This window comes from Mauremys mutica, chromosome 1, assembly GCF_020497125.1.
Source record: "Mauremys mutica isolate MM-2020 ecotype Southern chromosome 1, ASM2049712v1, whole genome shotgun sequence".
Classification (NCBI taxonomy): domain Eukaryota; kingdom Metazoa; phylum Chordata; order Testudines; family Geoemydidae; genus Mauremys; species Mauremys mutica.
This window is the reverse complement of record NC_059072.1, coordinates 97,748,281-97,764,991: the sequence shown is the minus strand read 5'-3', so window position 1 is coordinate 97,764,991 and position 16,711 is coordinate 97,748,281. Positions and strand designations below refer to the sequence as shown.

The 16,711-nt window shown below is 42.5% G+C and overlaps 1 protein-coding gene across 4 annotated transcripts in view; it reads right to left on the bottom strand.

Annotated features, from left to right (window-relative positions):
• Nucleotides 1–16,711, bottom strand: part of LARGE1 (LARGE xylosyl- and glucuronyltransferase 1) — a 365,026-nt gene that overhangs the window by 184,234 nt on the left and 164,081 nt on the right. For all 4 annotated transcript variants that reach the window (XM_044986889.1, XM_044986872.1, XM_044986881.1 and 1 more), the window contains 2 exons: nt 13,130–13,212; nt 926–1,049 (listed from right to left, as the gene is read on the bottom strand). In XM_044986889.1, coding sequence (XP_044842824.1) covers nt 926–1,049; nt 13,130–13,212 — 207 coding nt within the window. The remainder of the gene's footprint in view (nt 1–925; nt 1,050–13,129; nt 13,213–16,711) is intronic.

The window sequence follows — 16,711 nt, the reverse complement described above, 5'->3', positions numbered from 1 at the left end:
TTCTGGGTGTTGTGACTTTGGGCGCTATGTTGCAACACCGATCAAGTTTGGCCCGTGCACACTTCCATCTCCATCTAAGGAGAGGCAAGACGTGTCAAACCTAAGTGGTGCTGTGACCACACGGACCAGGTCGCAACACCTGGAGCAGAGAGCCAGACCCACAGAAGCTGCTGCTGTGGGAGGTTTCAAATGTTATTAAAATTCATGATAACCATGAACACTGTGACCTCCGTGCCAAAATCATAGCCTAAAGCCTTGTCTACACTTATGGGAGGATCGATGCATGGCGATCGATGCATTGGCGGTCGATTTAGCGGGTCTAGTGAAGACCCGCTAAATCAACTGCAGATCACTCTTTCATCAACTCCTGTACTCCATCTAAACGAGAAGCGCAAGGGGAGTCGACGGGAGAGTGTCTCGCATTGACATAGCATAGCGTGAACCCCGCGGTAAGTAGATCTAAGTACATCGACTTCAGCTACGTTATTCATGTAGCTGAAGTTGCGTAAATTAGATCGATCTCCCTCCGGAGTGTAGACAAGGCCTTACTAATACACATGCCTCAGGAGTGCCAGGAAGCTGAGTGCTTACAGTATGAGAGGCTTAAGATTCCATCTGTTCTACAAGAAAGCTGTGTCCCTTTTACAGGGAAGAAATTTTATTCAATGTAATTCACCTTGAAGGACAAGAAATCTTCTGCAAGGCAGGTAGAATTTTAAGGCTCATAGACTAGATGTGGCACTAATCATACAGTGCAGTAGTTGTAATACTTTGGGCAACACAGAGAGTTCTGGTTAGTTCTGAGTTCTCAAACACACAAGCTGGAATTCTTGTCAGCCAATCAGAATGCTGTCTCAAAACTAGACAAATAAAGTAGAAATAAAAAAAAATAAAACGGCTTGAGTTTGTTTTTGTTTCTCTTTACCTTGAGCTCATCTGCATCATAGAAGTCTATGCGCACAGCAGGGACCATCCAGGTCTGGAAGAGAGTCGCCAGGATCTGTTTGGCAATAGCATCTGCAATGAGGTGGAAGTGAAGAGGGTTTCGCCTGGTATAAAAAGGGAGAGAAGGAGATATAGAAACCTTTGAACCAAGCTCAAATTATAAACAAAGGACACCGAAATCTACAAAACTTTACCCAACCCTACTGTAGCATGATAACATACAACACTTAGTACAATGGAGTCCAGGTCCATGGCTGAGGCTCCTAGGTGCTACCACAATCCACATGTATTAATTAATAATCACAGAAACACAGGATCAGCTTTTCAGCAAAATGTGCACCACTGTGGTTCTATTTATTTCAATGGAGCGATGCTAATTTACACCAGCTGAAGATCTGGCCTAAAAAGTCCAATTCCATCTTCTAAAAGTAAACAGTCCCCTTTGGAAACCTGAACTTACAAGGTGCTTGCATTTACTCTTCAGGGTTACCCTGGTGGTCTCTCTGTGTGATGACAATACTTGCCCCCAGGGAAGCAGGGAGATGAGAGGTTCAAAAAAACACCAAACATGGTGGTGGTGTTCCAGTCCCAGTGCGCCTGCACACACCATTGATTCAGAACACATGTTCGGTGACGCTTGGCAGAATTCATTTTTTTTTATATTTCAATGGAAAAAAATCAATTTTTATTTTCAACACTTTCCCCCCCTCCATTTTTATCAATTTTAATTTAATGCAAGTTTCTTCAGAGTGTCAGTGGCCTGGCTGAGCCCCCAACCGCGGGGAAAGCCACCTGGCTTCTGAATGGCTCCTTTCAAGGGCTCGCACTCCTTCTCCTCGTAGGTCTGGCTAGGGGTCTCTACTCTGCCCTACCAGCACCGCAGCCACCTCTTCCACACACACCTTGCGCCTGCGGGGATCATGTGCCAGTCATGCAGAGAGCCCTCTGCAACCCCACTGACACAGAAGTAAGAGGGGTCCTGGCCAACACCCCCAGCTGGTGAGTGAGAGAGCAGATCGGTGACAGCGGGGCTAAACAGGGCCGCTATGCTGCCACAGGGCTGGTGACGCCCAATCCCTGCAGGTACAAGGTGCGCCAGCAACAGATTGATTTTTTTTCATTGATTGCAATGTGTCCACTGAAATCAACGCTGAACAACCTTTATCAATTGAAATTGAATCCTGCCAAACCTAAAGTACGGCCTAGTCATTAATGCTAGGAGAACCTGGAGCTAGCAGTCCCATGCCAATGCCTCTCAGCTACTGTAACAATGAAAGGCCTCAAGAAATTGATTGACTGGGTATTGCAAACCCCCTCGTGCCCCTACCCACATAAAGAAGGAAGGGTTGGAGGAAACCAGACACAAAGAGAAAATTTTGTTTAAAAATGTGTCCAACTTGGATTCACACTAGGATTCATATAAGCAAGGCTTAATCAAATGCATCCAACCAGGATGAAAGATTAACCAGAGCCAACCTGAGTTGAAAGGTTTGATAAAGCTTACCGAACGCTTTCACTGCAGTAGGAGTTGTGACATTACAAACACTATGGTTAAATCACCTCTCTTTGCTTCCCTCTTTGGGGGAGGGAGAGCAACAGCCTGATCTTTATTCAACTTCCGTGGTAGGAGTATGGAGACCTGTCATTGGAATTTAGCAATGATTTGTAGTAAGAAGGGGTACTGCATATTTATCCATAAGCTGGCAACTTCGCCATCAGCAAAGAGGAATGGGAATTCGTGAAAGCCACTAAGAAGACAGATGGTCCATTTAGCCCTTAGCATCAGTACAACCTTCTTTTGATCTTCTGGGAGGCATAATGGAGTCTCATTTATGTGGAATTTATAAAAGTAAATGGGTGCACTTGTCAAAGGACATTTTTCATCCACAATGGAGGAACGTTTAATTTCAGATGCTGGGGAAGGTAATGGTTGCTAATAAAATCTGCAATGTGAATAAGAATTTGGGGAACCCATGTATGTTTGGGCCCATGCACGTCTAAGATGGTCCATTACACTTTGCTCTGGTTTCACCCAAAAGGTCAAGCGTCTTCTCTTTCCCTATTCTCTGCCCCAGAGAACAATCTGTCCATTTTTTAATTGTCATTTCCTTTCTGCTCTAAGGAAGATCATTCAGTTTTTCCTCAATGAACACAGTCAATCAAAAGAGTATGAAAATGTATACAATGAACAGGATATAAAATGGTAGCACGTGTTCCAGCAGAAAAAGTTAATCATAGTGACATTAGGTGTCAGCCACACAGTTTTGCAGTGCCTCAGACACAAGCTTTCTGCATCTGGGGTTCGAGCTAACACTCTTTGAAGTCAATGGAGTCATTCAGTGGAGATGCGGCTCATGCCACCCGTTTGAGAAAGAGGTATAAAGAGTACAATTAGCAGTATAACAAGTGGATGTACAACAAGATGGTGGAATAATTTCAGAGCTCTAACCTCACCCAATCTGAATTCAACAACATCAAACAAATTAAACTATAGTGGCCCCCAGTGTAGAGGAATTGAGAGTATTTTAGCCTTTAGCATGCCCTGAGGCAGGGAGAGAATGGAGAAGGAATTCACCATTTGCCAGCTGCTGAGTATCCTATTAGCAAACCAACGTGTCAACAGTAATATGTCTAGATCTGCTTCATTAAACCAGCACGAGAGAAGAGGATAACACCATGGGTCATCTAAATTCCCCAGTACGAGAAAACAGGTAGTTTGCCAAGAAACTCTGAGAACAACAAAGATTAAGAAAAGTATTTAATTGGCAGAGAAAAGTCTAGGGGAAACAGTACAAAAGCAGTAAATTTGGGAACAGACAAAGCAATATGTCAAGGTGTGTTGGTCAGAGTGAAAATTCCATAGGCCCTTCTATCCAGCAGAAGTTGAGGTTGATCTCACTTTGGACATCTAATGTAGTTTCTGCAGATATCTCCCAGTTGTTTTAGTTTTGTAGCCTTTCAGGGCCATTAATTCATATAACTCAAATTGGACTGGAAAAGGAGTAAAACTGAGGAAAAAACAAACAAACAAAAAGTTCCCCTTTACTTTAAACCATGAGCTAATAAAAGAAAATCACACCAAATACTAATAGATGAAATAAAGCAACAAAAAGGAAAAACATTTTTTATATAAAGAAATTCATATGTTTGGTGGCATTTCATACTCAAATGACCCAATGTGTATCAAACTTAAATAGAAGTAGCTAGGTTACATTTTCTTTAGTTTAGCTCCTCCTGGGAAAAAAGGAGAAGCTGTCCTACTCAAAAACCTCTTTCAAGATGTTAGATCGCAGTGAAGATTCAGCTGGAAGGAAGGTATGTGTCAGAGGCAAAATAGGGGCTTAACAATTATGTTCCTAATACAGATCCCAGTGACCTGCTGACAGATACAACTAAACGGTATACTGGCCAAGGCATGTCTTTGGTGAGGTGATTTAATTATGTAATGAATTAGGCCCACCATCTACAAACAGATTTAGGTATTCCAATGCCTCACTTTTAGGCACCTAGAAAAATCACAGGAACAACTTTCCTGGCTTTGTGAATTGCTCTGGGTATTAGGCAGAAGATAGGCATCCTGATGCCGACAGTGAAGCAGCCCCACACATGCCCAGAAGCAGAAAGATAGGCAACTAGGGAACTTTTACTGCAATGCCATAGGCGCCAGGTGAGTTTAGGACCTACTGGATTCAGCAGCCAAGCCAAGCAGGAGCTGTGTGTATTGCAGTCCTACTTATAAATAAGACTTAGACACCTAAGATCCTTTGTATATAGGAGCCTTAGAGTCTAGGCGAAACTGTAAATAGTTCATAGCAATGACCAAACCCCACCAAGAATCCCTTAAGAACATAACAGCTGAACTGTATCTAATAGATAATAATTGAGCCAGATTTAATAAGTAATAACCAACCCAAATCTAACAGAACATTGCTGGAGGTCATTCCATCCACCTTTGAATCTAGTCATTTTTCCCCCCCAACAGTGGCATTGAACTACTGGATGTGGGAGGTTGTGTTGTGCGCACATGGACATTTGTGGGAGGAAGCAGCATCCCGACTCACTCTGAACTCCTTCTGGAAATCTAAGGCCATTGTACAGGCATTACTTAGGGACAGGGCCTTTGACCAGATGTGGTGGCTGGACCTTTTCAAGGTCTATAGGCTATGGGTTTCTATGGAGTGTTTGTGAAATGGGTTCATAAATCTCTATGATAAACCAAACTCCACTGTAAGAGTCAATGGTTTGAACACAGAATCCTTCTCATTACCAGAAGGCATGAGGTAGAGCTGTCTTCTTCCCCCATTATTATTTGCCAGTGTTACTGAACTACTAGCTGTAAGAATTGTGAACAACTCCACAAAAAGTAAAATTTCATTATTCTCAGATGATGTTTTGATGTACCTTTTGGAATCAATGAAATCTATTCCAACACTGAGACTGGTCTTTTCCCAATAAGGAGAAACTTTGGGCAAAAAGTATACAAATCAGAAAGAGAGAGTTTCGCCTCACTCAGTGGGAAGAGGAATCAGCTGAGAGCTGGCCTTCACATACTTTTGGCTGGCTGGCTGGCTGGTGTGTGTGTGGCATCCATCTGTCAAAATGTGGCTGCTAGGGGGAGGGTACTCATGGTGGGCAAGGACGGTGAAGAGGTTTAAGTGGCAGCTGGAAAGAGTGGAAGTTGGGGGTGGGACAGTTATGTGTATGGAAAAACTGGGAAAAATTGTACTCTAATTACAAAGTAATGTGCTTTTGGCAAGTTATTTTCTTATTTTTGTATGTGTGTCTTGTCTTTTAAAATGCAAACTTGTCAGAGCAGGGACTGTCTTCTACTCTATGTTTCTACAGCACATGGCACAATGGCATCTGGTTGGGGCCTTTAGGCACTACCAGATGCAAAATAAATAATAATGTTAATTAAAGGGTCTGTCCCTCATTCTTGTGTCATATTCAGGAGACCGCTTTCTTGGGGGCTGGTCCAAGTCTCTGGTCTGAACTCAGAAGCCAGGACTATCACAAACTTCACCATCTTCTGGTCCAAATGCAAGGCACACTTCTTCAACCTGCCTTCACTAAACACACACACAGCAGCATGTACATTTCACAAAACAAAACAAAATTAAAATCCTACACTACATACACAATTGTGCCCCCCCCCACCGGGGGCCCGGCTGAGAGCAAGAATAAACAACATTTTTAATCATATCACTTAATGAACTATTGGAAAGTGCACAGACACTATGATGATGAGGGAGGTATAAGAACCTGAATAAAATAGGAATAGAGAGGCCTTAAGCTATCCATGGATGAAGATTCCTTATAATACATCACATTTGCAGAATTTAAATTTGTGGATTCGTGAACATTAAAATCTTTATTAAAACTTTAAAATATTTTCATGTAAACTAGGTTTTTATTGCACTGATCCTTGTCTTTTTTATTTAAAAAATTATTTACTTTAAATGTAAAATATTTATATTGAAGTGATCATTTTTCCCAATGATCAGTTACTTTTCACTTTCTCTCCCAGTCCCTTCCCCCATTTAGTGATGGCTTTAGTGTTCTGCACATTTCCTGCTGCTCTAGAAACCATAGGGACTTTCTAGCCTTGAACCATTATTTAAAAAGAAAACAGCACTCATTTGACTCCGGCCAGTGGGTAGAAAGATAGTAACATTATAAATAATCCTCGCCATGAATAAGCTGGGACATCTATTTACTTTTTTTAAATTAATGAATGCTGATGGCTGAGTCTGTCAGAAGCGTGACTGGCATAAGATTAGCAGTACAGCATCTCCCAAAAGAGTTTGTCTTGTTTAGTAAAAGTGGTCCAGTTTAGGTCTGGTTTAGCTAGCATGCTAATTACACATTTCCTAAATTTAACCTTTTTTTCCTAGATGAGATGCAGGGTAACAGCTTTAGCTTGATTTTTAGCTAGTGGAAACACGCAAGTCATGACACTCAAGATCCACCCTGCATAGAAACAACCCCTCTCATTAGGAGCCAAATTCTAAAACCTGCACAGAGAGGGGACAGGAAGGTCTGCAAGGCTCCCTTTCTCATCTTGCTGAACAAGCAAGCAGTTGATCTGTCCCCCTAAATATCAATTGAGGCCAGGGCTACCTATGCAGAGACCCATGCCTTAGCAGCACTCCCTGGTCAGGTCACAGCTGGAGTAACTTTTTTGGGGTTCAGGGGGAGGTAAAAAGAAACATCAGATATTTCAGCTGAAAATTTGTTTAAACTTAAGCCAAGGTTCATTACATTGTACTCTGCATATAAACAATGCTGTCTTGGAAATGGGCATATGTTTTAAAGATTAGCTTGATTGGAAAGAAAGGACCTTATGGTTAGCAGGAGCTACTAATCTGGAGAAATGTTCATACAGGTCTCCATAGTGCATGATGCAGGTTGAATGGGAGGGACACAAGTGGTTGGTTCAGAGGGTGTGAGTACAATTTCATGTCAGCTGTAGTTTCAAAGTCTGACTTGGGAGGCCACAAGTGAAAATTGGTTTGGAGATGTCTCCTTCTATTCCCATTTGTACACAACACAATTCAGCATGGTTGACAGTCTTTTGTGAGTGGGTGGGATCTGACTAGCAGCAGGCGTTGCAAGTCACAGTGAGTTGCATTGAAGGAGCTATATGTGTGTGAAAGGTGGGATGGAGGCTTGCTTGCTCTATATCTTCTTCCTTTAAACTAATGTTGTTAGTGCTTCACTTTTATGATCACTATGTTCACTCTCAAATATATTTGTAAAAAGGTGAAATGTACATGCATCTAAGCATGTTGTCAAAGACCTTTTTAGATTCTTCTGATCACTGATGTTTAGGCAGACGTGATCTAGCAGGTGCAAGATTTAACACTGCCATCACCAAAGAAAAACTGAAGGATTGTGCCATGTAACTGAAGGAGTAGATTGCAAGGAAGTGGGAGGTTTATAATGTGGGCAAACACTGTGCAGCTTCTCTCAGGCAGCTCTGCTAATGCACCTCAGCCTTGCCGCCCTAGAACACCCCTGGAACACATCCTGTTGTCTGAGAGCTTGGCCTCTTCCAGGCAATCCTCTTGTTGTCCCCTCTTCTCCTGATGTATTTCATTTGGTGTTTGTTGTAAGAGCACTGATTGCAATGAGTTTGTCTGGCATTCATGCGGATGTCACACATGCTTTTATCGGAGTTTCATTGTAATTTAGTAATTAAAGGATGCTTCAGCTAGAGTGTCACTGTGTATTTTAATACAAAAGAGGTCCCTAGACTGCCTTATACAGTCTGTGGCAATTTTCTAGAAAAGGATGTCATGTCAGTCTAATCATCCTCCCTCCTGTGCATTAACATATTTATTATATCCCTACCTTTGAGCTGGAGTGCACTAAAGAAAGACAAAAGACAGCAGGTGTGCTGGGTCATTAAGAATGTAGACAACAGGAGCTTCTAAAGATGGAGCATGCTATCCCCTCTCCCCTGCTTGAACATGCAGAAAATCTTGCATATTGAGCATGTTAGCTCTCTGTGGGTCTTTCTCTGCCAGCTATTAAAACAGCAAGTTTGTGATTCCAGACATACCATACAGATCATGGGACACAAGCGAAGCTACTTATCCAAGCAGTTTGGAAACTATTTTTGTATTCAAGCAGCAGGGAGTGGGAAGAGGAGGTGGTAGATGATACAGTGGCATTAGCGGATGTCTTCCTTATAGGAACACCTAGGTTCAAAACTGTACCCCATTCCCCAGTAAAAAGGCGCTGAATCAGAAAACATACATTCACACCACAAAAATCACAACAGCTTTTAGCACAGTTTGATGTAATTGACACACTTTTCTCAGGGACAACTCAGCAGAATTGGAGTAGCACAGAGTTTGCGGGCTACGAAAAACAAGCATTGACTGTGCTGCATGGGGGAAGCTTGCAGTCAGCCCTCAATCCTGGACCGCAGTGTTCCTGCTCTCCAGCTGTGATCATCTGAATTGCTAATTATGCCAGACTATATGGATGCTTTGTGATATGGATAAATTTCCAATAGGGACTTGGTTGAGACCATCCAACTCATTTCATTTGTGATCTAAGTAGAGTGACCATATTTTCCCAAAGGGAAAATGGGACATCCCAGGGGCCGGCCCAAGCCCCCCTGCCATCCACCCATGCGGGGCCAGGCCAAGGCTCCCCTCTCCTCCCCAAGTGCAGGGAGGCCCGAGCCCCCCTGCTGCCTGCCCATGCGGGGCCAGCCTGGCCCGAGCCGCTTTCCTGAGCCCTTCCTCCCAGGTGGGGCTGACATTGGTGCCCCCCCTGCACGTTTCTCCACACCCCACTAGGGGTCACACACCCCTTTATTGGCCAAAAAAGTCAGGACGACCAGGACAGAGCTTAAAAAAGAGACTGTCTCGGCCAAAATGGAATGCATGGTCACCCAAATCTAAGTCAAATTTAAACATAGTTTTCCCAAGGTGAAGGCACTAACTCAATCCATCAGACATTTTTAATGCGTAAGATGGTGAGAAAAATGTTTCTAAAGCACCTAAGTCCCATTTTCAAAAGTGACTTAGCAGCCTAGTTCCTACTGACTTTCAATAATTCTTAGGCTCCTAAGTGCCAGGTCACTTTTGAAAATGGGACTTGGGTGCTTTTGAAATTTTACCCTATGTGTCTAATATTGTAAAGTTGTGGCCTGCCTTAGAAACACAAACAAATTGTCCCGTGTTGCAAATCTTATTCCCATAAATATTCTTGTAGTACCTAGAGTACTGTTAAAAGTAGTTCTTTACTAGATCTTTCACAAGCTATGTGCACCTCATATCTCATACAAAGACATGTCAAACACATCCATGAACAATTACGCAAACAGATGTACTTATCTCTAAGTTAAGTAGCCCCACTTACTTTAGTGAAACTGTTCACATGCTCAAAGTTGAGCACATGCATAAGTGTATGAAGAATTAGGACCATAAATTATAACATGAAAGCTATGAGAATGGGAATTGATGGTAACTAAACTAACCAGGATAGACAGACAAAAAAAAACCCCACCCTATTTCTAGATTAAATAATATGGGTGACATCTAATTTCTAAGAAGGAGTTACAAGTCAATACTGGATGGTAATTAAAACTTATGTACAGTAATAACTATATCCCATGGAGAACACTTAGCTGTAAAGGAGTTAATTTGAGAGTTCAAGATCTCTGTCATTCTTTGCATCTCACACATCTTCTTAAACTTGTCAAGCTGTTTTTAGTGGCGTTTCTTTCTGCAACAATTTCAATGTGTGATACATTTTCCTGCTGCTATAAATGTATCTATAAATGATAGTTTTCTTTTACTTTCCAGTGATCCTAGAAATAGGGAACTAAGGGACAAAACAGGAAATTCCTCGCCCCTCATTGTCTATAAAAACAAACAAAGCTATTTATACAAATGTCAGTTAATTTCCAAAGTTCCCGTATATATCAGTGCAAAACAAACAAACAACAATATTAGAACGGGGTTCATTCTTTCCTCTTTATGATCTCTCCAAAAGCTTGGGGAACAGGCAGTTTTTAATCATAGAATCATAGAATTGGAAGAGACCTCGAGAAGTCATCTAGTCCAGTCCCCTGAACTCAAGGCAATATTATCTAGACCATTCCTGACAGCTGTTTGTCTAACCGGCTTTTTAAAATCTCCAATGATGGAGATTCCACAACCCTCCTAGGCAATTTCTTCCAGTGCTTAACCACCCTGACAGTTAGGAAGTTTTTCCTAATGTACAACCTAAACCTCCCTTGCTGCAATTTAAGCCCATTGCTTTTTGTTCTATCCTCAGAGATTAAGAAAAACATTTTTTCTCCCTCCTCCTTGTAACCAGTTTTTTCAATCTTCCCTCATAGATCATGTTTTCTAGACCTTTAATCATTTTTGTTACTCGTCTCTGGACTCTCTCCGATTTGTTCACATCCTTCCTCAAATGTGGCACCCAGAACTGGACACAATACTCCAGTTGAGGCCTAATCAGCGCAGAGTGGAGTGGAAGAATTACTTCTTATGTCTTGCTTACAACACTCCTGCTAATACATCCCAGAATGATTGGTTTTGGTTTTTTTTTGCAACAGCGTTACACTGTTGACTCCTAATTAGCTTGTGGTCCACTATGACCCCCAGATCCCTTTACGCAGTACTCCTTAAAATCAATAATAGATAATAGTTAAGCTGTTGCAAACCCCTGTGTAGACACACATATTTCAGTTTAATAGTTTAGCTTAAATCTGTTCCTAATCAACTTAAGTTAAACTGAAATAAGTCTGACTTAAAGTGAAATAGTGTCAATACAGCATTTTTCACCAGTTTAAATTTAACGTCACACCCTAAGTTAAACCGGTTCAATTATGTGTATAGACAAGCCCGGGATTCTTCTACTATTATCACAGTAAGGGAATGTCTATATTGTAATCGGGAGGTGTCACTGCAGCACATATAGACATACCTAAGCTAGCTGTGATCTAGCTAAATCAAATCTAGGTCAGGCAATAAGGACAGTGAAGTCTCAGAAACTCAGAAAGCTACAGGGGCTAGCTCTCCCCACCTGGGACCTTGGGTAAATACTAGAGCAGCCGGTGCCCATGATCTATCATTTAATCTATCTAGACCAAAGTTGACTCAAGTATTTCTACATATGCTGCAATCATACCCCCAACTGCAGTATAGACATACCCTTAGGGTCACATTTTGATACCCTTGTTCACATTGAGTATTCCACAAATGGTCTCACTGGACCTGATCCTCTACTGCCTTGCACTTTCTGCATTCATTTACAGCTGTACTAAGTACACTACCCTTCTGATTTAGGTGTGTTTTACACTCACTTTACACTGGTAATAAGTGACTACACAAGCAGCAAGGCAGTGAAGAATCATGCCTACTGGCGTCAATGGGACCACTCCTGGTGCAAGGTAACACTGACCATGAGTAAGGGCAAAGCGTTCATGCTCTTAGCACATTTTGATAACCTACCTAGTCTGCTTTAGGTTGATCATCTCTCTCCCTCCTTTCCACCCCCTCCCCCGACAGGAAAACATTTCACTACATGTACACTTACAGAGGTTTGTAGAGTACAGGCATTACAGGCGTAGCTATACTCTGCAGCGAAAGATAAGCTGCATTCACACTTGATACTGTGATGTGTAGCAATACACCACAGTGAAAGGCTCAGGCAGTGGAGAGGCAGTGGGGAAAGAGTTTCATCACGGTAAGGAAAGGCTCTGGCTGCGGGGAGGAAGCAGGACACTACACTGCTAAAAACAGCAGTGTAGACGTGGGAGGCAGAGCCTGGGCATGTGGAGAGTCACACAGGGTATAGTCCCTGGGGAGGTTCAGGCTTGTAGGGCACTCTACTCGTCTAAGCCATGCCTACCCATCTACACTGCTATTTATACCCTGGCTAGCTGGAGCATGCAGCGTCTGTACTCTACACTCCACTCTGAGTGTAGACACATCTTTTTGTTGCTCCTCACCAAGATGAGCAATGGACATAAGATGAGTATACACTATTACACACAATGCCAATATTCTAGGAGTGCCATTTCTTTTGCTGACTGGACATTTCTTCTTCAGTCTCAAACACAGTCACACTCTACTAGCTCTAATTGCACTTGATATGCTAAGGCCAGATTGTGAACACCATATGCTCACTGAAGACCCAGGAATGCGCAATCTAGCCCTTGGTGAGTATATTGTGTACGGTAACAGGTCTACTTTGGAAAAATATGGTGTAAACTGTAGGCTGGGGCAACATAATCACCATGTTTATATATAAATCTCAAATTCCTATCTACACCTGTGCCATAAACTATTAGACCTAGGCCTAATGAGTATTATATTATTATTTGACATCACTCAAGTGTGCTAGGCATTTTATAGTACAGATAGACAGATACAGTCCCTATGCTCCCATAATGTATTGGGTGTAACTGACTGGACCTCTGATCCATGAGCCCACTACAGAAGTCTGCATGAAGGGAGAGCTGTAAACTACTCCTGGCACTGTGGGGGGTAGACGTAAATCCCAACCTCTCTTACTTCCAAACAAACAGGATTACTTGCTGTAGCCTGGAAAGGAAAGCTGATCTCCCCCGAAGGGAGAGTTTAGAAAGAGCAAGTCCTTATTTTGTTTGGATTCAGACACACAACATACAAGAAGAGAAAGCCACTTTTACCTGTGAAATAAGACCGATTTGACAAGCGTGACAACATCCCGACTGGCGTTGTATCCAGCACAAACAATGGCGACGTGGATCGTCTGAGGGAGAAAAGGACACAAAAGGAACAAAAATAAAGCCTTTTTTGTGTTTTATCATTCATGAAAGAGAAAACATACATGGCAGGGCTATATTTATTGTGGCAATTGTTGGAGCTCGGAGTGGGTGGTCTGCAGCTGTTTGCAGCCCACTTGAGGCAGTTTTGTTAAAAACATTTTAATTGAGTTATAACACCATCATCATTCCAAAGTCATTACTGTTGCTAAATTACATCTGATGTAGGAAAGGCATTGTATTTATCAACTGTGCGAGTATTTTATATTTGTGTGTGTATGCATTACACACGCACACGCGCGCACACACACACACTCACAATTTGTGTATACTATTTAAAGTATGCAAATATGTGCAGACATTTTAAACACTGTTTTATCTTCTGTACTGAGATTTATAAATGTATGTATGTTTGCTATAAGCAGACATGTTCAGGAATTTTACATCATGGAAAAACTACATATGCTTATTTGGCTTTTAATCTGAGGTGAAGCAAGATGGAGGAAGACACAAGAATAGTTTTAACTCTTCTCCCCACCCTCCTTTGAATCTGAGGCAGAGGTTTGGCAAGTTCTTCTGTTAGGCTCAAGGAGGGGTAGGGAAAGGTATTGTCCCCAGCAATAATTATCAACTAACTTGAACGTCATTCGTTTACCCTGCTCTGAATGTTTCACAGTAAATCATTGCCATTGCTTTGGGAAATAGAAAATTAACCTTTACAGATTTTGATTTGAACATCCCCACTCTTCCTTTTTTTTTTTTTTAAATGAACAAAGAGGGCAAGGAGAGCTCACCACGCTGACAGAACAAAGCTCTGAAATGGGATATAGCTGTGAAAGTGTAGGGATGCCTAGTTGGTTTCCATTTGAAGCTTGGCTAGCTAGTTTCTCACTCAGACAGCTCTTACTTTCTGGAGGGAGCCCACTATGCAGAGAACAAATAGGAATTCTCACTCCTCACATAGTCAGCAGTCCCCAAAAGTGGACTGCAACACAGGCTGGGACGATCTGTAGGTTTTGAGAGACATGTATTATCCGTACAACCAGAATCTGGAGTGTTGGGTGGCAGGAAGAAGAGCTGCACCATGTGTTAGGTATCAGTAGGGCTATGATTTTGTCACAAGGCCACATAAATGATTAACTTGAGTAGAGTTTGTGAAATCTTAGAAATGGCAGTAAAAACGTATTTGGTTAGTGTCCCTCAGGTTTGACCCATCTGCCCCTCTGTCTCCATCTACAGGGGACAGATGGGCAAACCTGAGAGGTGCTGTGTCCCCATGCACCAGGTTGCAATGCCCGCATCAGGAAGCTGGGCCCAACTCCATGGGACAGGAGCCACTGCTCTGGGATGAGTGCAGGGTGGGCTCGCTCTCTGCCCTCACTCCCAGGGCCTCACCTTTCAGCCCCCCGCCCCACTATATTATTGTGTATGCTGGTGTAGCAAAAACTACTGGTGACCTTTCTGTGACTTATTTTTTCCCTGCATCTCTGCTACAAAATTTACTAAAAAAAAATTCCTTGCCAAAACTGTAGCTTTAGGTATCAGTCACATTAGATTTATTGCAGCAAACTTTGGGAGTGGTGCTGTGAGGTATTCAATCCTATAAACTCACACTGAAGTTAGTGGAGTTGAGGCCATTCAGCACTTAGCAAGATCAGACCCCGCGTCACCATCCTGATATAACGAAACAAGATAGGTTGCCAGAGTAACAGCAGTTTAACCTATAACTGCTGAATCTATAGACTTGGATTCCAGTATATTTTTTATTGCACTCTGCTTGGTTAGTCTCCCATCTGGGTGTCTCCCAATTTATCTATGGCTTTATGGAGCTCTAAGCCCTTACTGTCAATTAAAGTCATGTTAGCAGACCGGTTTTATACACAGCTTAAACTCTACTTTCTTCCGGTGATTGTAGACCAGGTACAATCATTCTGAAGCCATGTTATGGACTGGGCTTAGACACAATATTGCTTACAAGCACAGTTTTGCCTAGTCTGTCCTGACCAGAAAAATCAGATTCTAAACTGTGTTAGCATGAGCCTATCCTGTCTCTAATCTCCCTTTTCTAAGCAAGTTGGTTGAGAAGTTATCAAAAAATTGTCTCTCATGCCACCTGTCAGCTGCCAATGTCCTAGAGCCTCCTCAGCCAGGCTTCACAGGCCAGAGCACAATAGAGAGACGGTACTTGTTGCTTTGTTGAATGACTTCTTCCAGCCCAGAGACAAGGGAAAAACATCCATAGAACTCCTGCTGGACCTCTTTGCAGCACTTGATACTACTGATCACCAGATGCTCCTGTCCTGCCTCCAAGATGCTGTGGGAATGAACAAAAATGTCCTGGAATATTTCAGAGGGTTATTATGGATAGCTGATCCCCCAACTTCCAAAGCCTTCACCTGCAGTGTGCTCTAAGGCTTAGTCCTTCCCCAGATATTATTCAACATTTGTACACAGCCACTGGGAAAGCTGGTGAGACAAGATGGGCTGCAGCATCAACAATACACAGACACAACCCCGTTCTATATCTGAAAGGCAAAGTACACTCGCTCAAAGGCAAACAGCGCCATCTCCCAGCTTTCTTTATGCCTACCCAAGACTGAGTGATGCTAGCAGGAAGAGGTAGGCACTTCAGAGAACTTGCCTCCTCTGTAATATTCCTCACTATCAAGGACATCTCCCTCAGATTACTAAATTGGTCAGCAGCCATAGATCCTTTTGAAATTCCTCGATGCTCCTGGATACCCACTTCCATCTGCAACTGGCTAGAAGATTCTATCCATCTATCAGACTCAGACCTGGCCACACTGATTCATGCATTGTGACCTCCAGGACAATGGACTTCAAGACAATGTACTCAAGATCAAGTTGCTTGTCTAACACAAGACACTGAAGATGCCTTCAAGAAGGACAAAAAAGTTGGTGCTGCCCTCATGGGACTTGTCAGCTGCATATGACACTGTCTGGCATGTGGGGGCGACAGCCAAGTTTGTGCAGTTCTTCATGGACATGATAAAGAATTGGATCTTGATCTTGCAAGCTGGAGATAAAGTTAGTGAACTTAGGCATCTCTGTGATGGACTCCTGCAAGGATCTGTTCTAGCTCCTATTCTTTTTAAATTACTTACCTATGATCTACCAACAACTAAGGCTGATAAGAACATACATGGGGATGATACCTCTCTCGCCGACGTGGGTAACATTCTAAACGATATTGAAGGGTCACTCAACCAGGACATGAATGCTCCAGCCACTTACATTCTTCAGTGGACATTTATATTAACTGAGTCTAAGACAGTGGCCACAATGCTATATGAACAATCGCTTAGCCAATCAACCCCATACAGTCTGTGTTGAGGATCATTCTCTTCCTTTCCAGTCAGTTGTCACTTATTTAGGAGTCAAACTAAATCATAATTTAACATATCGGTCCCATCTAGAACTTTTGAAGAAAAAGGTCACCTCCTGCACTGCCTTAATCCAGAAGCA